We start from the raw sequence: 19382 nt of genomic DNA, 5'->3' as shown, positions 1-19382 counted from the left end.
GACTACAGAACGTACGGTGTGTAGTTTCGTGTTAACGACTGTTAAAAGTAATGGATAAGTATTTATATAAATATCTTATGGCAACAGAAAATTACTTAATTTAAATACACAAACTTAAAGAAAATGCAAAGAAAAGAAGCCGCCAGAAATCCCCCTCGTTTAAAACTGCAGTGCTTTCTTATCTGTGGGTCAGTTCGCTGCGTTCACAATAAGACGCCTTTTCATAATCGAACGCCGCAACCGTATGAAGGAACGCAAATAGGGCGGGGAAAGAGCCCTTTCGCTACCTGTGTACCCTTATAATCGAATACAATAGAATATGCAAATTGCGACATGACTTATAGAGCATCTTTATTTTGATGTCAGTACAGCACAGGTCCTACGACTGTGTACTTCAAAACAAATTTGAATGTTCAAATACAGTTAAGTGAAATACAGTGTCTTTCTGGTGATGTTTATTTTTAAATAAAATCGAGGAACAATAATTTTAGGAAAGGTAAGTGATTATAATTTTCCCAAAAGTTATATAAATAAATGTTTTTTCCTAATGATAGTAAATAGTTATACATTTTTAATATACGTATTTTTTTTCTTAATTTGCCTAAATTTTATCTCAAAATGTAGTTACATTACATTTAACAATGAGATGATTAGGTATCTAGTACATAATTAAGACACAGGAAAAAAGAAATATTGATATACTGGGTCAACCAAATCTTGTCGGTAAATAGGAACAAAAAAAAACTATACTCATCCTTTTCTTTTGGGTGCTAGTACTAGTGTAAGACAAAGATAGTATGATTCTCTCTATGTTTGAAATCAAACAGACCTTTGACACCCTATAAATAAATTGGTTAAAAATCAAAAATAAGTACGTAAGTACACAGGAAGGTAGTTTCATGGTCGACACTTGCTTAGTTACGATATTTTTGTGTTTTTAGTATGTTTTTCTATTTTTTTTTGTTAGTTTTTAAAGTGTGTTTATTCCGGCTCGTTCATTCGGAGGCGAGCGAAGTCTTCGAAGACAATGTTGTCCTCTTCCTCATTGGTGTAGAGAGAGTTCTCGTAGCGGTGTCTCTCGATACTCTGCATCTTCTTCATCGCATTGAAGCGTTGGCGTTCGACAGAGCCTAAAGAATACATAAGTAGTTGAGTCCATTGTATTACAATTTATTTTATACTAAGTCAGAATAAGAAAAGTTACTCTATGGTTTAGGATATGCACTAGTGCTGCACTCTGACGGTAGAACATTGCAGTAATATTCCCTATTGGCAATGTTTGATAATGCCATATCATATTTTGTGTGGGTTTTTGTCTTTTTCCTTGATATTACTCTAACAAAACTCTTTTGCATAAAAACTATGTCGATTGAGTCCATCGGCCTAAATAGTATTCGTACCTTCAGCGGGATGCAGCAGTTTGAAGGGCACATCAGTGACCAGCTCGCCACCCAGGGTCCCGCAGTTCAGCTTCACACGCACGGAGTAGGAAACCACGATACCAATGGCCTCAGTCGGGCACTTGCCATCAGCCACCAGGGTCGAGCTCGCCAAGTTAACGTCATCTTCCTTCAGGTGACCGTCCAAGGCCACACCTGTAAAAATTTACATAATTTAATCTCCGTATCAAGTGAGCACGAAGCGTGAGCAAAGCGCCTCTGTTTTAACTTGGGAAAAAGTTAGAATGTTCTCTTACCACGAATGTCCTTGTTGGTACGCGCCAATGGCACCAGATAGAAAGTCTTTGACAGACTAGCCCCAGGGGTGATAGGGCATCCTTCACGGCTCTCCAGCGAAGCAACATGACGGCTGAACTGAGAGTTGATCATCGTTATCTCAACATGCTGGACGACCATGCAGCGGATGTTGCGAACAGACTTCCGGGAGTTGTTTGACACGATGACGTTGGCCGCTAGCTTCTCGCCATGGTAGTAAATCTCCTTGTCCAGGGTCACTTCCAGATTGATCTTTCCGTTGCTGAAAGTGAAGCCCTTGCTCACGAGAGAGCTTGGAAGACGGCGGCCGCGATTAGCAGGAGCGTGCTGCAGCTGTAGACGCAAAAGTGTTAAAATTAAACACATATATAGGTAGAAACAGTGACATCTAATATGATAGGCTACGGTGACACCGAGTTCATTATGTCCATCAGGAGGAAAAAAAAACGTTACATGAGTAATTCTGTTGTCTTTGTCCAGTAGTGGACTCAAAATTAATAACGATGTTTTAAAAATCGTTGCCTTTTTTCAATACTTTTCCTTACCTTCTTGATAGCAAGAGTCACTGAGCTTCTCTTGTGGCTCTTCTGATCTTCGGTCTCAGCCACATAGGTTCGGACGCAGTAATCCACTCCCATTGGCTTGCCCTGATCTTCGTCAGAAGCTTGCAGAGTGATCTGAATTATTAATTAACATTATTAACGCTGACAACACAAGTAGGTATTTATTAACGCGCACTCAATTTTAGTTAGTTTTACCGAGCTAGGAGCCATGTCAGGGAAGTTGAAGGTGAATGGATAGGCATTAGGGCCCAGCTTCTTAATAAGTTTCTCCTGGACCGAAGTAAGCTCCATCTTCGAGTTGATCATGGGCACAACTTGTTCTTGACCGATCACCATTTCCTTGGAAAACTTCACTCCCATCACTTCATCTTCCTCCCTACCATAGCGGTACGTTGTCACGAGCTGGAGAAAGATAAATAAATAGTTTTTATAGTTCCAAAATCCAACAACATTTGCCGTAGGCTAGTGCTAAAAATCAATCTGATTGTTTTGTTGATTGAGTGGTTGAAAAGCTGACCTAATACGCTGGAAGCTGAACAACTTTCAGTCACAAACACAAGTCGAAAGCATTTTTTTTATCCCTTGATCATTTTATCTTTATTATCAAGCTCAGGAGGGTCACGGGGACCCAACAATCCTGTGCAAAACATTGAGGGCACAGGATAGCGAATTTTTTTTTTCCTGCCAAAGGGATCGCGTCATGAAAGAGTTTGAGAAACACTGCGTAAACCAGTTAATAAATCCTTTGAACTTCACTTCACCGTATCGTATTCACAATAACACTTTACTTATGTACCTGACAGTAGACCTTCCTTCCTTTCAGGTAATCGTTGTCAACAACCACCACTCCATCGACAGGATCGCAGTAATCCATATGATCAATGAAGTCCCGCTTGCCGAGGTAAACCGTAACTTTGCCATTTGGTGTAGTTTTCTTAAATACTTTAACAGCGACGACCATTTTTATTAGGTATTTGGATGTAACGGATTAGGGTTAAATAATATGAGATTCTGTCTCCTTATGGAGTTGTGATGTCTCTATGAGGATTGACCAGAAATGATTAGTAGCTGGGATATATTTGCTTTTATATAGGAACATGTGAGGTTTCTTGCGGAACGTATTCTAATAAGATTAAGTATGTGGGCGTCCAAATAGGATTAAAATCGTGTGACGCATTGTAATATCGATTTTGATGTCACACCACTATTTGAAACGGAGCAAAATGTCGTAGTGAAACGAAACGTCACACTGACGTTTTGTTTTGACAGAAAAACTAGGTTAGGCTCAGATTTTATCGGATTATTCTTATTAATGCTGTTTTAGGGTTTGTTTATGCTGATAAACAATGAAATTAGCTTATAAGTATCTAAATAGACTCATTACTGATAAGTTGTCAACGTGTAATACGTAACTACGTGAGTTTATACTCAAGTTTTTAATTTCATTTTGGATTCAAGTATCGTAGTTTTACAGAACTGTTTTGTTTTAGCTATACGATCAGTATGCCGACGTTCCTGACGCCGGGCCGGCACGGGTATGCCGTCCGGTTCTCCCGGACGCGGCCGGACGCGCTTGCGGTGGCGACTAGTCAATATTACGGCCTGGCTGGCGGAGGCACTCTTTTCTTTTTGGAACTTGCTCCCGACGGGGCTACGATAGTAGAAGTACAGAAATTGGAATGGAACGACGGGCTATTTGATGTGGTAATCATCTTTATTTATTCAGGCATGACAATGCTTTTTACTGTGGACTTTCTATTCTTTGTTTGTGATTAGGTACTGATGTTTTACTGTCAAACGGTAATCTTTCTGTCGAATTTTACTGGTAGAGAAGGCCTAAAGATATGATATATCGTCAGGTGACACGCAAAAGTCACTAAGTACCTCCACAAGTTCATAGTCATAGTAAACCATATTAGTACGAAAAGAAGGTTGATTTTTGAAATATTTTATAGTAATTAGTGACTTTTGCTTGTCACCTGACAATGTTATTTTTATTATCCTTTAGGTACTATTTCCTACAGAAAGAATACCAGATTGATAACTATCCATATTGACAACTTAGAATTTATTTATAATAGTGAGGTTTCATAATGAGATTTGATTTTCCGGGTTTCCTTCACAAGACAGTGGCAACCCTAAATGCATTAACTTGTCCACTGCCAGGAAATTAGGCGCTTGGCACTGAAAGTGTAGGAAATAATAATGTAAGTAGCCTTTATTATGAAGTTTGTAGTTACCCTTATTTTTTGGATTAAAATGGAAGTGTTGGATTACTAGTTCCCTGTCGGTCACTATAGCTACTAAATATGTTACCAATAATTAAACATTAATAAAGTCTTTATTTTATTGGGGTATTTAAATCATTGTCTTATTGTGTTTGTGTAAGCCACATATAAGCTCAGTTTTTATATTTCATTCTGTCATTTAAACTGTCATTTTAATATTCGTCTTTAGCAAATATTTCATTTTTGGTACAAGCATTTATTGCTGACTGTAACTTTCTTTCCAAAGGCAATTAATACTCATTGAAACAATTCTAAAAACCACAAACACACAATTAAGGTGCATTGTTTTATCAGTATCACAGAGTTCCTATGGCCACCTCCTGTCTTCATTTTCAAATTAGCTTGATGGTAAAGTCATATATATCGAAGCAGCCAAGGCGCTCACAAATATCTGAATGCGCCTCTATTCTCAAGGCGTTAGAGTGCGTGTTCTGATATTTGTCATCACCTTGGCCGACCGTTATATGATGGCGACTATACCATAATATTGCATTGGAAACCGGAAAATGGGTCAAATTTAACTTGCAACAGACTGACAGTAAGACCAGTGAAACTAAATAAAAGCTTGTAATAAAAACAGGCCTTACTTTACTGAGAAAGTAATTTAGTATCGGAGCCACACCTTCAACCTTGAACTAAACGAACTTAGCATTTACACATTCAAATACGCGCCGAAGACCCGCAAGCGCGCAACGTCACTAACAGGCTTATATCTAGTTGGATCTGTTTATTTATGGGTTGACTTAAGACTTGGTGGCATGGTCTTTAAATTATTTGCTTATGTAAGTGCAGTAGTGGGTCTTTGCTTGCATAATTTATTTATGTTTGTGGTAGGGCTGCGTCGTAGATGACGCTGTGGTGTGGTGATGTACACACGTGGCACAAAAAGTTTGAAAGATGATATAAATGATATTTTTTGCCCGGACATGAAAAAACAAAAGTAAAATTGTTGGTCCCTGGGTCTGCTGAGCCAAATATAATTCACACTTTACCGTATGCTTTTCTGAGGGGCTCCAAAATGGGGGCTGATCGGGAAATCTGCCTAAATGGATGGCAGCCAAATGGCATAAAGAGAAAATATGGAAGAAAATGTTTTTGTAAATAACATGAAATAATTTACTTTTGCATACTTATATCTATGCGACATTCACCGTAATTTTAACTTTAATTTTTTTTATTGGTAAATCATTACAGCATCATTATTATTTAAATTTAATCTTTTTGGGAGGGAAGTAAAATTAGTCTATTTTCTTACCAAGTGAAGTATTTAATACATACTTAATTGCTAATATTTTATGTTTAAAGAAAATACATTTAGCTATTCGTAATTGACACATAATCAGAGTTGATACAGGTCTTACATGGGCAACCTTTTCTCAGTATCAATCAATATCAGCTAAAATATATTTTCTGCTGGATGTAAGCCTTCCCTGTAGTATACTACCCTCGTTTAACGGTTTCCTGCAATCTTCAACAACATTTTACTGCTTCAAAGTTGTGTTAGTCTAGTGAAACCAACCATTTATCATCAAACAAGAAAAAAAAAAGATTAATCTGTCAGCTCCCACGGCTCATATATGAGCCAGAACGCTTATGGTGACGTCATATCGTGGGATTCGACAGGTTAATTGGTTTTTTTCTTGTTCCAGACATGGTCAGGCACGACGGACGGCGCGGCGGCGTGCGGGGCGGGGGACGGGGCCGTCATAGTGTTCCGCGTGGGGTGCGCGGCGCCCTTACGGGTACTCCGGGCACATACTAGTGAAGTGTGCTCGGTGGACTGGCCTAGGGCGCATCTGCTTAGTGCTAGCTGGGATACTACTGTTAAACTGGTGAGTTTTAGGTTACATACTGTTTAGGATGGCGTGTGCGGCGCCCTTACGTTTACTCCGGGCACACACCAGTGAAGTGTGCTCGGTGGACTGGCCCAGGGCTCATCTTCTTAGTGCTAGCTGGGATACTACCGTTAAACTGGTGAGTTTGATGATTCTAACGTCGTGTTCACGATATGTGGTCCCCTTGCGGGTATGGGCACACATCAGTGAAGTCTGCTCTGTGGACTGGCCCAGGGCTCATCTGCTAAGTGCTAGCTGGGAATACTACTGTTAAACTGGTGAGTATTGAGTAACATAGTATTCAGGGTACAGGGTAACTTCGGCATTTACTAGCGAGGTGTGTGTGGACTGGCCTAGCTGGGATACTACTGTTAAACTGGTGAGTTTTAGGTTACATACTATTTAGGATGGCGTGTGCGGCGCCCTTACGGGTGCTCTGGGCGCATACCAGTGAAGTGTGTTCTGTGGACTGCCCAGGGCGCATCTGCTTAGTGCTAGCTGGGATACTACTGTTAAATTGGTGAGTACCTATTGAGTAACATAGTATTCAGGGTACACCCTAGTATGCGGCGCCTTTACGGCAACTTCGGCATTTACTACCGAGGTGTATGTAGACTGGCCTAGGGTTAGCTTAGTGCTAGCTGGGATACTACTGTTAAACTGGTGAGTTCGATGAATCTACCGTCAGTTATTTAGTGTTCACGGTATGTGGTCCCCTTGCGGACAATTCTTCCCTTCTGCTTGTGTGGACCCATACAAGCTTCTAGGTGTAGACTGGGCAGGGCAAAGGCTCATTGTTTCGTTATAGTTAGCCTTTCCTTACATAGTTTTTGGGATTTGCCAAGCCCTCACGGGTACTCCGAGCACATGCTAGTGAAGTCTGCTCTGTGGATTGGCCTAGGGCTCATCTACTTAGTGCTAGCTGGGATACTACTGTTAAACTGGTGAGTAGGTTCGTTAGTTACTTAGTGTGACCCTTAGCCCAGCTAAAGTTGCTGACATTACAAGCTGAGGCTCAAGTTCGAATAATAACTTACAGGGTGGCCCAAAAATACGTTGACAACGTTTTTTTGTAATTATTTTATGAAGTACTTAAGTAACAAGTACAAAATATTAAAACTACAGTATTTTTATGCAACAAAAAATAATTGACTTCAAAATAGCCTCCTTTCGCTTTGATACACTAACGCAAAAGTTTGTTAAAATTTTCAACGAAATGCCGCAGCTCCTCCAAAGATATTTTGTCCATTCTTTGGTAAGTGTTGCTTTTAGAGCGTTTACACTTTTGTGTTTAGTAGTACAGGCCCTTGTATCTAAGACAAACTATAATACATTTGATTTAGATCAGGTGAGTAGGGTGGCCACTCTTTTGAACTTATGAATCCGGGACAATTAGCAGTGGTGCAAAGATAATTTTCTCTCTTGAGAGTCTCGAGACATCGTAATTTTACAGAAACACTGTTCTTCTCATTGGTGAACTCTCAACCATATGTCACCCATCTTGTGTTGTACCTAAAACTAATAAATAATCTTTCCAGTGGGACCCCGAATCCGAGACGTGTATAAACACGTTCTCCGGCCACTCGGCGCTGGTGTACACGGCCACGTTTTCGCCGCATTCGCCAGCCACCTTCGCATCTGTATCCGGCGACGGTCACCTCAAGCTATGGTCGTGTACCGACCCGTCTCCCAAAGCTGTTGTTAAAGCCCATGATGCTGAGGTAAGTCATATATTACACTTTACAGTTCAAGTGCATTTAAAACAGGTCACTTTTTGAAAAAATCTTAGTTAAACTGGATCAGTGAAAATGGGTCACTTTTATACAAATCTTCTTTACTCTGATTCAGTAAAAATGGGTAATTTTTCATATTCATTATGCTCGAGAGCCGTGAAAATTGGACATTTATTATGGAATTGGTATTAAAAGTGACTCATTTTCATTGCTCTTGAGTTTCTTAAAGTGTCTATAAAAAGTTTACCCATTTCGTTGCTCTAGACTTTAAAAATATATATAAAAAGTACCCATTTTCGTTTCTCTTGAGTGTAATAAAGACGAGAATGGTGGACGTGTATAAGCACGTTCTCTGGCCACTCGGCGCTGGTGTACACGGCCACTCGGCGCTGGTGTACACAGCCACTCGGCGCTGGTGTACACGGCCACGTTTTCGCCGCATTCGCCAGCCACCTTCGCCTCTGTGTCTGGCGACGGTCACCTCAAGTTGTGGTCGTGTACCGACCCGTCTCCCAAAGCTGTGGTTAAAGCCCATGATGCTGAGGTAAGTCATATAGTCCACTTTACAGTTCAAGTTCAAGTGCAATTAAAACGGGTCACTTTTTGAAAAATCTTAGTTAAACTATATGACTAAAAATGGGTAATATTCATTATGCTCGAGAGCCGTGAAAATTGGACATTTATTATGAAATTCGAATTAAAAGTGACTCATTTTCATTACTCTTGAGTTTCTTAAAGTGTCTATAAAAAGTTTACCCATTTCATTGCTCTAGACCAGTGGTTCCTAACCTGGGGGTAATTACCCCCGTGGGGGTAAAACTGGTATTTTACGGGGGTAATAAGCTAACCTAATGTAACAAACAATACAACAAACGTACACGTTTTATTTTTTATTACCATTGGGAGGAGGGGTAAAAAAATCAGGTTCCCTAGTTAGTCATAGGGGTGACCGAACTGAAAAGGTTAGGAACCACTGGTTTAGTGGGATCCGCAGGGAATTAATTCTACAATCTTAGTGTTCACAAAAGGATCGCAGAAGGTCCGCCATCTTGTGATCAAATCAAAAATTAAAATAAATATAACGAGTAACATATATCATGCCAATAAGCAGCAATAAGGCCTAAATGTACCTACAACTTATGGCGTCACTACATAGTATAAAACAAAGTCGCTTCCCGCTATCTGTCTGTCCCTATGCTTAGATCTTTAAAACTACGCAACGGATTTTGATGCGGTTTTTAGGGTTCCGTACCCAAAGGGTAAAAACGGGACCTTATTACTAAGACTCCGCTGTCCGTCCGTCCGTCCGTCCGTCCGTCCGTCCGTCGGTCCGTCCGTCCGTCCGTCTGTCACCAGGCTGTATCTCACAAACCGTGATAGCTAAACAGTTGAAATTTTCACAGATGATGTATTTCTGTTGCCGCTATAACAACAAATACTAAAAACAGAATAAAATAAAGATTTAAGTGGGGCTCCCATACAACAAACGTGATTTTTGACCGAAGTTAAGCAACGTCGCTCGGGCGGGATCAGTACTTGGATGGGTGACCGTTTTTTTGCTTGTTTTTTTGCTTGTTTTGCTCTATTTTTTGTTGATGGTGCGGAACCCTCCGTGCGCGAGTCCGACTCGCACTTGGCCGGTTTTTTAATGGATAGAGTGATTCAAGAAGTAGGTTTATGTATAATTTGTTAACCCGTGCGAAGCCGGGGCGGGTCGCTATAGTTATTCATAAACGCGCTAAAAGTCTCAATTAACCAACAACACAATGGTCGGTTGCCCTAAACCGTCTGTCACCGTTAAAGCGTTCGTTAAATTTTATTGTATGGGAAGTTCCATAGTTGATTGCTGAGTGACGTTGATCGGCACGTCAAATGTGGTTGGCGCAAGTGGTGTTATTTTGACTAATGTATTTGCAACAAAGGGAATACAACATAAATTAACCAATTGAGGCTTGTAAAGGTTTAACCTTTTGGACGCCAATGACCGATATATCCGCACCGTAGCTTCAACGCCAAAGACCGATTAATCGGTCACCACAGAGCAACATAGACCTACGTGCATATGCATAAAGTTCAATTTCAGTTTTGACACTTCGGTGACGTGGCGTCAGCGTGACAGCTTTTGTGTTTGACACGGCGTCGAAAAGGTTAAACGTGACGTTTGACATCACTCCAATATACGGTCCATGCACGTTTCTTATTAACGTAATATTGTTGTTTCAGGTGTTATCGTGCGATTGGAGCAGGATAGAGACACACGCCATCGCTACCGCGGGGTCCGATGGACTAATCAGGGGCTGGGATCTTAGGAGGCTTACTTCGCCCATGTTTACTTTAAAAGGTAACTAATATGTAATATGTAGGGTAATTTTTCAACCCATAGCTAACCTAACCTAACCTACCTATATTAAGCTTGGAAAGAAATTACTTACTTGGCTGGCGCGATGACCCAAAATGAGTCTTGGCCTCTAACACAAGAGCACGCCACTTTGCTCGATCCAGAGCGGTATATCACGCCAGCTTACAGCGGTAGATGTCGCTAGGGTCTCCCTACAGCTCATGCTGGAAATATTCGCTGTATTGGGTAAGGTCGTGGTAGCTCAGATGGATGAGTTGGATGGATGGTCGTGAGTTCAAGTCCCACCCAAGACTCAATTTTTTTTTAAATCTTAATAGCATCGTTCGCAGACCTTTCTGTTTGCTGTGGTGCGATGTACGGAATTTGCCCTAGACGGATTTGGCCGTATTGATATTATACGTAGGTACCTATAAGTACATGCGGCCCACACCAATTTTGGTGTCTAGCTACAGTAGTTGCCGCGCAACGCTACGGAACGGACGCCTGCTCGCGCTTGCGCCACCTAGCGGTCATGTCTGTCGTAATAGACCCGTTTTGTTAGAAAATGAATCTTCTGTACCTAGTACTATTATTTATTCTGTGACTATACTTGGTCAACCAGATCTTGACAGTAGAAAAAGGCGGCAAATTTGAAAAATGTAGGCGCGATGGGATATCGTCCCATAGAAAATTTGAATTTCGCGCCTTTTTTTACAAGACCTGACAAGACTGTACAAGACCTGGCCCCTATTTCACCACGGCGACAGGTGCGACAATTCGACAAAAGTCACTGTTTCTGACGTCACAGGCATCCATGGGCTACGGTTACCGCTTACCATCGGGCGGGCCGTATTCCTGTTTGCCACCATCATTGTATTATTTAAAAAAACTTTACTATATCGGCAAAAAACAGGTATTTCTCTTTCGAAGTTTATGATGATGATGATGACAATTATCAAACAATTTAATAGAACTTTCGGTAATTCTTGACACGAAATGAGTTCTGTGTCGGAATTTCGTGACAATTGTCGTGTTTCTTGTGGCAATTGTCATTAGCTTCGCAAAATAAGTACTTATTTATTGGCGATACAATGGAGTTTTTTTTAAATTAATATGTTGGTGGCAAACAAGCACACCGCCCGTCCGATGGTAAGCGGTTACCGTAGTCTATGGAGGCCTGTGACGTCAGTAACAGTGATGTCGACAATTTTCGCACCTGTCACCGTGGTGAAATAGGGGCCTGGTTGACCAGCTATATTGTCTAAATATTTTTTTTTCAGGATGCGAGTGCGCAGTGAGAAGAGTGCAGTTTTCCCCGCACGCGCCGTCCGTTATAGCGGGGGTGTCATACGACTTCACCACTAGGTATGTAGTTTGTATAGATCAGGGATGTTGCGAACATCCGCATCCGCATCCGCAACCGCGGAACATCCGCATTATTTTCAACATCCGCATCCGCATCCGCATAAAATCGATGCGGAGCTTATGCGGATGCGGATGTCGAACAAGTCGGTACAGGAACGTCTTAGCGGCGGCGTAAGTGCTAGGTAATTTCGTCATTACCTATAACGAAATCGTCTAGATCCAGAAAAGTCGGCGAAGTTACTGTTTATTAAATATAACGCACCTATATTATTGCTCAAATACTAAACGTTTGGTTTTTTTAATAAAAAAATACTAAAAATGTAATATTTGACGTTTTCTAAGTACCTAATCTTGACATCCGCATCCGCATCCGCGGATGTGAGCCTTTAAAAATCCGCATCCGCATCCGCATCCGCGGATGTGAAAAAATCTGCATCCGCAACATCCCTGGTATAGATACAGATGTAGTGCATAATTATTTTTCATCGTTATTTCACGGAAACGTACGAACGTGTCTTGCTATTTCAGTCAGTCTCGGTACAAAAAGTACTGATTGAATGAAGTAGCATGACAAATACGATAGTTTCGGAGAAAATACGATGGAAAACAAATTATGCACTACATCTGTATGCACTTTCAACTTAGGCGCCGCTTGGCACGATTTTTGCGCAGTAAGTGTACAGTCTTATTACTGTACATCTACCGTCTACGTTGCAATCAACCATAGCGTAAGCTCACGTAGGCATATACGTCACGAGACATTTAGAAAATGAAAAATGATTTAATCAATAGCACAGTAAATGTCAAGAGCATGATTCATCTAAAAAAATTATAATTATTAGTAATATTGTTAAAGGTCACCTAAATGCCATGCACTTAGCTAACCACTATATAAACCCTGATTTCCATCAATTAATCGTTCAGTAACCATCCAATCTTCAGTGTATTATTACTACCTCCGCCACCAAAGCAGCCAACCACATCAAGCAAGTGTAAGGGCCACTGACAATCCAACCTCTAGACTGAGCTTAGGCCAATTCTTTCATGAAACCGATGCTGCCAAAAATACGGGGGTGCGGGGGGACCAGGTGGGCGAATCCCGTGCCGTGATTGGTCCGTTCAAAGACACGGACCAATCACGGCACGGGATTGACTCGAAGATGGAGTAACGCTACCGTATGTGTGGCAGAGGGGGTAGCGCGACTATGCTATGTCTAGAGGTTGGATTGTCTGTGGTAAGGGCTAACGGCTCCTACACCCCTACTGTTTGATTATTTAAGATGTAATTTTTTTTGAAATGATGTGTCCCGCCGAGTTTGTTGCCGGTCCCATATTGGGATACCCTCCTCCAATTGAGGGGGGATTTAAATCTTCTCGGGGCAGAGGTGTAGGGTTGGAGCCGGTGTAGCTTTATTTGACGTTCATAAGCGCATTGTAATTATGCCTTCTTGAATAAGCTATCTTTTATCTTATATTTATCTTATCTTTGATCTTCTTGTTCTTGTTGTTGTTATTTGACTGTATTTAAAATGAATTATTTTACACCATGCCACAGAATAAATAATAGTACTAAGTACAGAAGACTCACTCTCTAACAAAACGCGTCTGTTACGATCAGCACAGATATGGCCGCTAGGTGGCGACAGCGCCACGCGTGGCTTATGGTTTTTCCCAAAATTGGGGCCGAACGGATGTACTTTTAGCTACCTGTAGCAAAGCGACGAAATCGCGGAGTGAGACACGCCTGACCATGCATAAATTAAAGCACCAGAAGATTAATAGAGAAATGTAGACAGCAGTTATCTTTAGACTCAGTTTCTATTTTAAAACCCGTATAAAACTAGAAAGAGTAGGTAATTTGATTGTGACGTCACATGCTAGTGTTTCATATAAGTTCCATAGTAGCAACATCGTTTTGACAGTTCGAAAAAGAAACTGATTTGAATAGTAGTCAAATACCCTATAATATTGTTTTCACCACACCAGCTCGGAAAGGCTTACTTTGCACTTGAAAAACTGATAGCAAGTTGCATTTTATCCACATGTGAGGCAAAGTAATCAAATGCAAATTTTGAGTTGTTTTCTTATGTTTGCTGGTAGAATTGACTTTTAAATGATGATTTAGGATGATAAATATTTAATAACATCCATTTGGATTTGATTAGGTTTGATTTTGTTTGATATTTTACATTTAATATTTGCTTCGGGTTGGTGTGGTGAAAATTTTTGTGTTTCACTCGGGGGCAAATTTTGTGTAACCCTCGTGCTTTGAAACCCTCGTAACGCTCAAGGTTCCAATTTTGGAATCTTTCGCTTGCTCTGGTATCAATATTAGCACGAGCGGTTAAACAACAACTTTGCCCCCTTGTCAGTGTGGGCCGAATCGTTAATGCAATTGAAAATGTTGGCCATTAACCATTATAAATTGAACCGTAAACTGTAATCGTCCGTTACGGTTTAAGGTTCAATGTATAATGGTTAATGGCCAACATTTTCAATTGCATTAACGTTTCGGCCAACCATAGACTAGGAATCCTCTAGACTGAGCATAGTAACGCTACCCCCTCTGCCACTTATACAGTAGTTTTACTCCATCTTCGAGTCAATCCAGTGCCGTGATTGGTCCGTGTCTTTGAACGGACCAATCACGGCACGGGACTCGCTCACCTCGTCCCCCGCACCCCAGTATTTTTGGCAGCATCGGTTTCATGAAATAATAGCTCTAAACTCCGTCTAGAGGATTCCTAGTCTATGACTGTGGCTACATATAGCCTGACCAGTAATATATGATAATTGTCAAGAGGGCGCTGTTATTCTCATGTATAGGGTGACAATTCAGTGTAGTATGAAAAAATTCCGCAATATGGCGCACCCTCAATAGATCCTGGTTCACCTATAATTTGCCATGACAGTAACTCTATTCTCTTTGGTTACAGGATATGGGATCTGAAGAGAGGTTGTGACCCCCTGGAAACGATTCGGCACCACTCAGAGTTCACATACGGCTTGGACTGGAGTTCATTACGGCCGCACCAGATAGCCGACTGCGGTTGGGACTCGCTAGTACACGTGTTCACGCCGCGGTCTCTCAAGTGAGGTGAGCATTTAACATCACTACATACACATACATACATACATACATACATACATACATACATACATACATACATACATACATACATACATACAGACATACATACATACATACATACATACATACATACATACATACATACATACATACATACATACATACATACTATAAAACAAAGTCGCTTCCCGCTGTCTGTCTGTATGTATGCTTAGATCTTTGAAACTACGCAACGGATTTTGATGCGGTTTTTTTTAATAGTGATTCAAGAGGAAGGTTTATGTATAATTTGTTAACCCGTGCGAAGCCGAGGCGGGTCGCTAGTATAAAATAATATTTTTTTAAAAAACGGAATTAACCAAAAATCTTCCTGTAAAAAACTCATGGAAAAATTTGGAGGAACGCAAAAACAAATTTAATTACTAATTTTGAAATTACTTTAGGTGCTGTAATCTAGTAATTAATATTTTTTTTGCGTTCCAAATTTATCCACGAGTATATTAACAATAAATTCACTTTCAAGTACAGTCGCCATCTATCGGTACCTACTGATAAATCCGCTACATGACGCTAGATGTCGACTACTAAATAACACGCGTTTTGGTAAGAAAACTGATATATGGAGTTAGCACTCTACCCTTACTTATTTCTCTATGGCTACATCCTATTCCAATCTATCGTAAGGGTCATTTGCAATTTTTTTGTACCTTTGTCAAATTTTTTCTTAACATTCTCAGTTTTGTAACGAAAATTAACCATACACAAATGCAAATGTTTATAGCTTTTTTCTCAGTTTCGTTACGAATGTTAGCTATACAAATTTGCATTTTTGTATGGTTAATTTTCGTTACGAAACTGAGAATGTTAAGAAAAAATTTGACAAAGGTACAATAAATTTGCAAATGACCCATAAACATTGTTTTAATTTCAGATGAAATGGACTACTCAATGAAAGGAAACAAGATGCTTGGAGGTGGATAAATTTATGCCAAGACAATGGCTGAAAGCTAATGGTAAACGGACACCGTAGCATACGAACGCCTGCAACTATAGCAGGCTTATTAATTTATTTTACGTACAGTCAGCAGCAGAAGTTGCTAAGCGGGCGAGGTGTTCAAAATTACCTTGACGCGCTCTTATTCTCTTAACAATAAAGCGTCAAGACAATTTTGAACACCTCGCCCGCTTAGCAACTATTGCTGCTGAATGTATGAGGATTGACGAAGTTGACAGCTTAAGGGACATTATGATAACTGGGGCCCGTTTCTCAAAAGCTTGTAACTTGTAATACAAGTGGAAGTCCATTTCTAAAAAAAGCTGTCAAAAAGTGACATCCGCTTGTGTTACAAGTTGCAAGCTTTTGAGAAACGGGCCCCTGATCTCTATTTTTAGGGTTCCGTACCCAAAAGGTGCCAAAGTGTCATGAACAGTAATAATTAAATTATCACATTCCATGTATATGCCGCCTGAATTACACGTACAGTCAGCAGCAGATGTTGCTAAGCGGGCGAGGTGTTCAAAATTACCTTGACACGCTCTTATTCTCTTAACAATAAAGCGTCAAGACCATTTTGAACACCTCGCCGCTTAGCAACTATTGCTGCTGAATGTACTACTATTGCCAACTGTACTATTTATCAATCTGGCATTTTGGTAACAAGATCAGACACAATTATGTAGATCGACTGTACCGATCTGTAGTATCGGAGATTTAAAAACGACTTGGTTAAGCAGTGACATATGTTCACATCATTAGATAGTATCTGGGTTAATCAACTTTTTCTTGTCACACGTTGCTATGGTTACGGTTTCCTGAGTCGCTCTTAAAATTCTAGGTTTTTCGTATTTAAATAAACCAAACTTGCATTTTGTGGTAGTTATAAGCAGAGATCGGACAAATTTGCGTCATTGCTCGCAATAATGTGGACATAACTTCAAAATTGATTAAATAATTAATCATTTAATTAATTTCTTACCTGAGGTTTAATTTTGATTCCTAATCAATAAATAAACCAAAAATTTCTTATAATGTAAATTTACTTTAAAAAAATCAGTATGTTTTCCAATTTTTCTGTAGGTACTCATTTTTTATATCAAAAATATATTTAAGTGCTATTTATTGACTAGGGAACAAAATTAAATTTCAGGTAAAAAATTAATTAAAATAATTAAATGATTAATTATTTAATCAAATTTAGAGTCATGTCCACATTATTGCGAGCAATGACGCCAATCTGTCCGATCTCTGGTTATAAGACCTTTCCATAATGGGACATCTACTGAGCATGTTAGTAGAACATGGTACAGCAGTTCTTCTAACCATCTATGCTACTATTGTCTCCTCGCTGATGGGTCAGAATAACAACTAGAAATAGTTGATTGACCCATCTACAGATGTAGTGCATAATTGTTTTCCATCGTATTTTCTCGGAAACGACACATATTTGTCATGCTACTTCAGTCAACCTCAGTACTTTTTGTACCGAGACTGACTGAAATAGCAAGACACGCTCCTACGTTTCCGTGAAAATACGTGAGAAAATAATTATGCACTATATATACATCTGTAATGTATTAAGGGTGATTGTTACAACGCAATATATTTATTTCTAGGTATTAAGTCTTGTAATCTTTGAATAATGTAAAAATGCATTGGTGGTTGCACTTTCATATCTGTGTTGTCTCTCGCATTTAACTTGTTATAAATGACAAACTATAAAGCGCGACCAGTATATGTTATTGATTGAGGAAGATGCGTAAAATGTAAGACAATTTCGAGCTGCGAATTAGACAGGTAAACGAGATGGCGCTGTATAACTCCATACATTTTGCGGTAACTCTGATTGTCAAAAGCTGACTTTTGACACAGAGAAAAAAATACATAGAGTGCTCACTCCATACATCAGTTTTAGTACCAAAAAGACTATTAGCATCTAGCATCGAGTAGCGGAACTATCAGTACTGCTACTTGACAATAGATGTAGCACCGACCGGAGAGTCTTATGCTGTTGAGACAAGACTTTCCGGTCGGTGCTACATGTATTGTCAAGTAGCAGTACTGATAGTTCCGCTACTCGATGCTAGATGTAGACACTGAAATTAATAGTCTGAACTGATGTATGGGGTGAGCACTCTTGTCTTACTATATTTCTCTATGGTTTTGACAATAGGGAATATTACTGCAATATTTTGCCGCCAGAGTGCAGCACTAGTGAATTAAGTATACCATAGAGTAACTTATACACACTGTACCTTAAACTGTTTTTTGACAAGTTTTCACAGACAATAAAATATGACATTGATACATCAAGGCGGTTTGTTTACAAAGGGCCTACCGGGAAACGCGAAATCGAAACTCGGCTATCTGCCTCTTTATCGCTCGAATATGCAAGAGTGATAGACAGGTTAGATAACAACATTTCGACTATCTCGTTTGCGGTAGACCTTTAGATTGTGACTTATTGTGGGAGTGGCGCCCCCTACGCAGAGTTTCGCGTAATATTTCCTAGTCAGTGACCGTGTGACCGCAAAACATGGGCAGTACAGCGCCATCTATTTTGGATGTCAAACTAAGGGGCACGTTTTTTCTTAGACTTTACCTGTATTGGTTTTGAACATTTGATTAAATTATTATTTCAACAAAGTCTTAGACATTTATAATAAGTGATGTTTTGTTATTTTAGTTATAAGATGCAATTTTTATTATTTTGTACATAAAATAATATTTTAAATCTGTAATGTAAATATATATGATAACTTATTCAAAAGCCATATTGTAATTGGCAGGTAATATTGTTTTTTTATGCTTCATCACATAAATACATAAATCTTGTTAATAAAGTGTATCAAAAAACAAAAAAAAACGTTATTTCATTTTCAACATGTAAATAATGGTAAATAAATAGGCAGGTACAGACCAAGATAAGTCTGCAACGATTTTGATAGCACACGCAGTGCAAGTGTTATTTAGGTATAGAAGTTTAACGTTTAAAAAATTTCAATTTGGCATTTTCAAAATTACCCAATGTAACCTATATTATTAACAATGTGACGTAGAAAAACATCACATCTCATCATCTCAAACATGACATCTCTGTTTAGCCCTATGGTCGACTGGTAGAGAATGCCTTTAGGCATTAAGTCCGCCATTTGTACATTTTATTTGTGTTATATGCAATAAAGTTTAAATAAATAAATGTGACGTTATCTATGAAAAGGAACCTTATTGTCGATGGCGGTTACGCCTTTATTAACGATGCTCCGATATAAATACAATGCCGCGCGACGCTGTGCGGCGTAAGCGCCATCGACAACGACAATAAGGTCCCTTTTCATAGATAACGCCCCAAATAATAAAAAAGCCATGATGCTACGACGAGATCAATAATTATTTATTATCACCACAACGTTACCTTAACTATTACGAGTATGTATATATTCACGAAATTATAAGA

General features: G+C 39.6%; 2 protein-coding genes across 2 annotated transcripts; one reads left to right on the top strand and one right to left on the bottom strand.

Annotated features, from left to right (window-relative positions):
- Positions 1-967: 967 nt before the first annotated feature.
- On the bottom strand, positions 968-3267 carry LOC134649969 (arrestin homolog). The gene is made up of 6 exons (XM_063504781.1): positions 3075-3267; positions 2474-2680; positions 2261-2392; positions 1697-2048; positions 1401-1595; positions 968-1130 (listed from the first exon to the last, which is right to left on the bottom strand). Exons 1-6 carry the CDS (start codon positions 3237-3239, stop codon positions 982-984), a joined length of 1200 nt encoding a protein of 399 aa, XP_063360851.1. The 5' UTR covers positions 3240-3267; the 3' UTR covers positions 968-981.
- A 261-nt stretch (positions 3268-3528) lies between these two features.
- Positions 3529-14933, top strand: LOC134649975 (peroxisomal targeting signal 2 receptor). The gene is made up of 7 exons (XM_063504788.1): positions 3529-3694; positions 3769-3982; positions 6216-6398; positions 7940-8122; positions 10358-10475; positions 11753-11837; positions 14774-14933. The coding sequence occupies exons 2-7, from the start codon at positions 3782-3784 to the stop codon at positions 14931-14933; spliced, it is 930 nt and encodes a 309-aa protein (XP_063360858.1). The 5' UTR covers positions 3529-3694; positions 3769-3781.
- The last annotated feature ends 4449 nt before the right edge of the window (positions 14934-19382 follow it).

Source organism: Cydia amplana, chromosome 8, assembly GCF_948474715.1.
Source record: "Cydia amplana chromosome 8, ilCydAmpl1.1, whole genome shotgun sequence".
NCBI classification, from domain to species: Eukaryota; Metazoa; Arthropoda; class Insecta; order Lepidoptera; family Tortricidae; genus Cydia; species Cydia amplana.
This window is presented reverse-complemented; position numbering and strand designations above follow the sequence as displayed.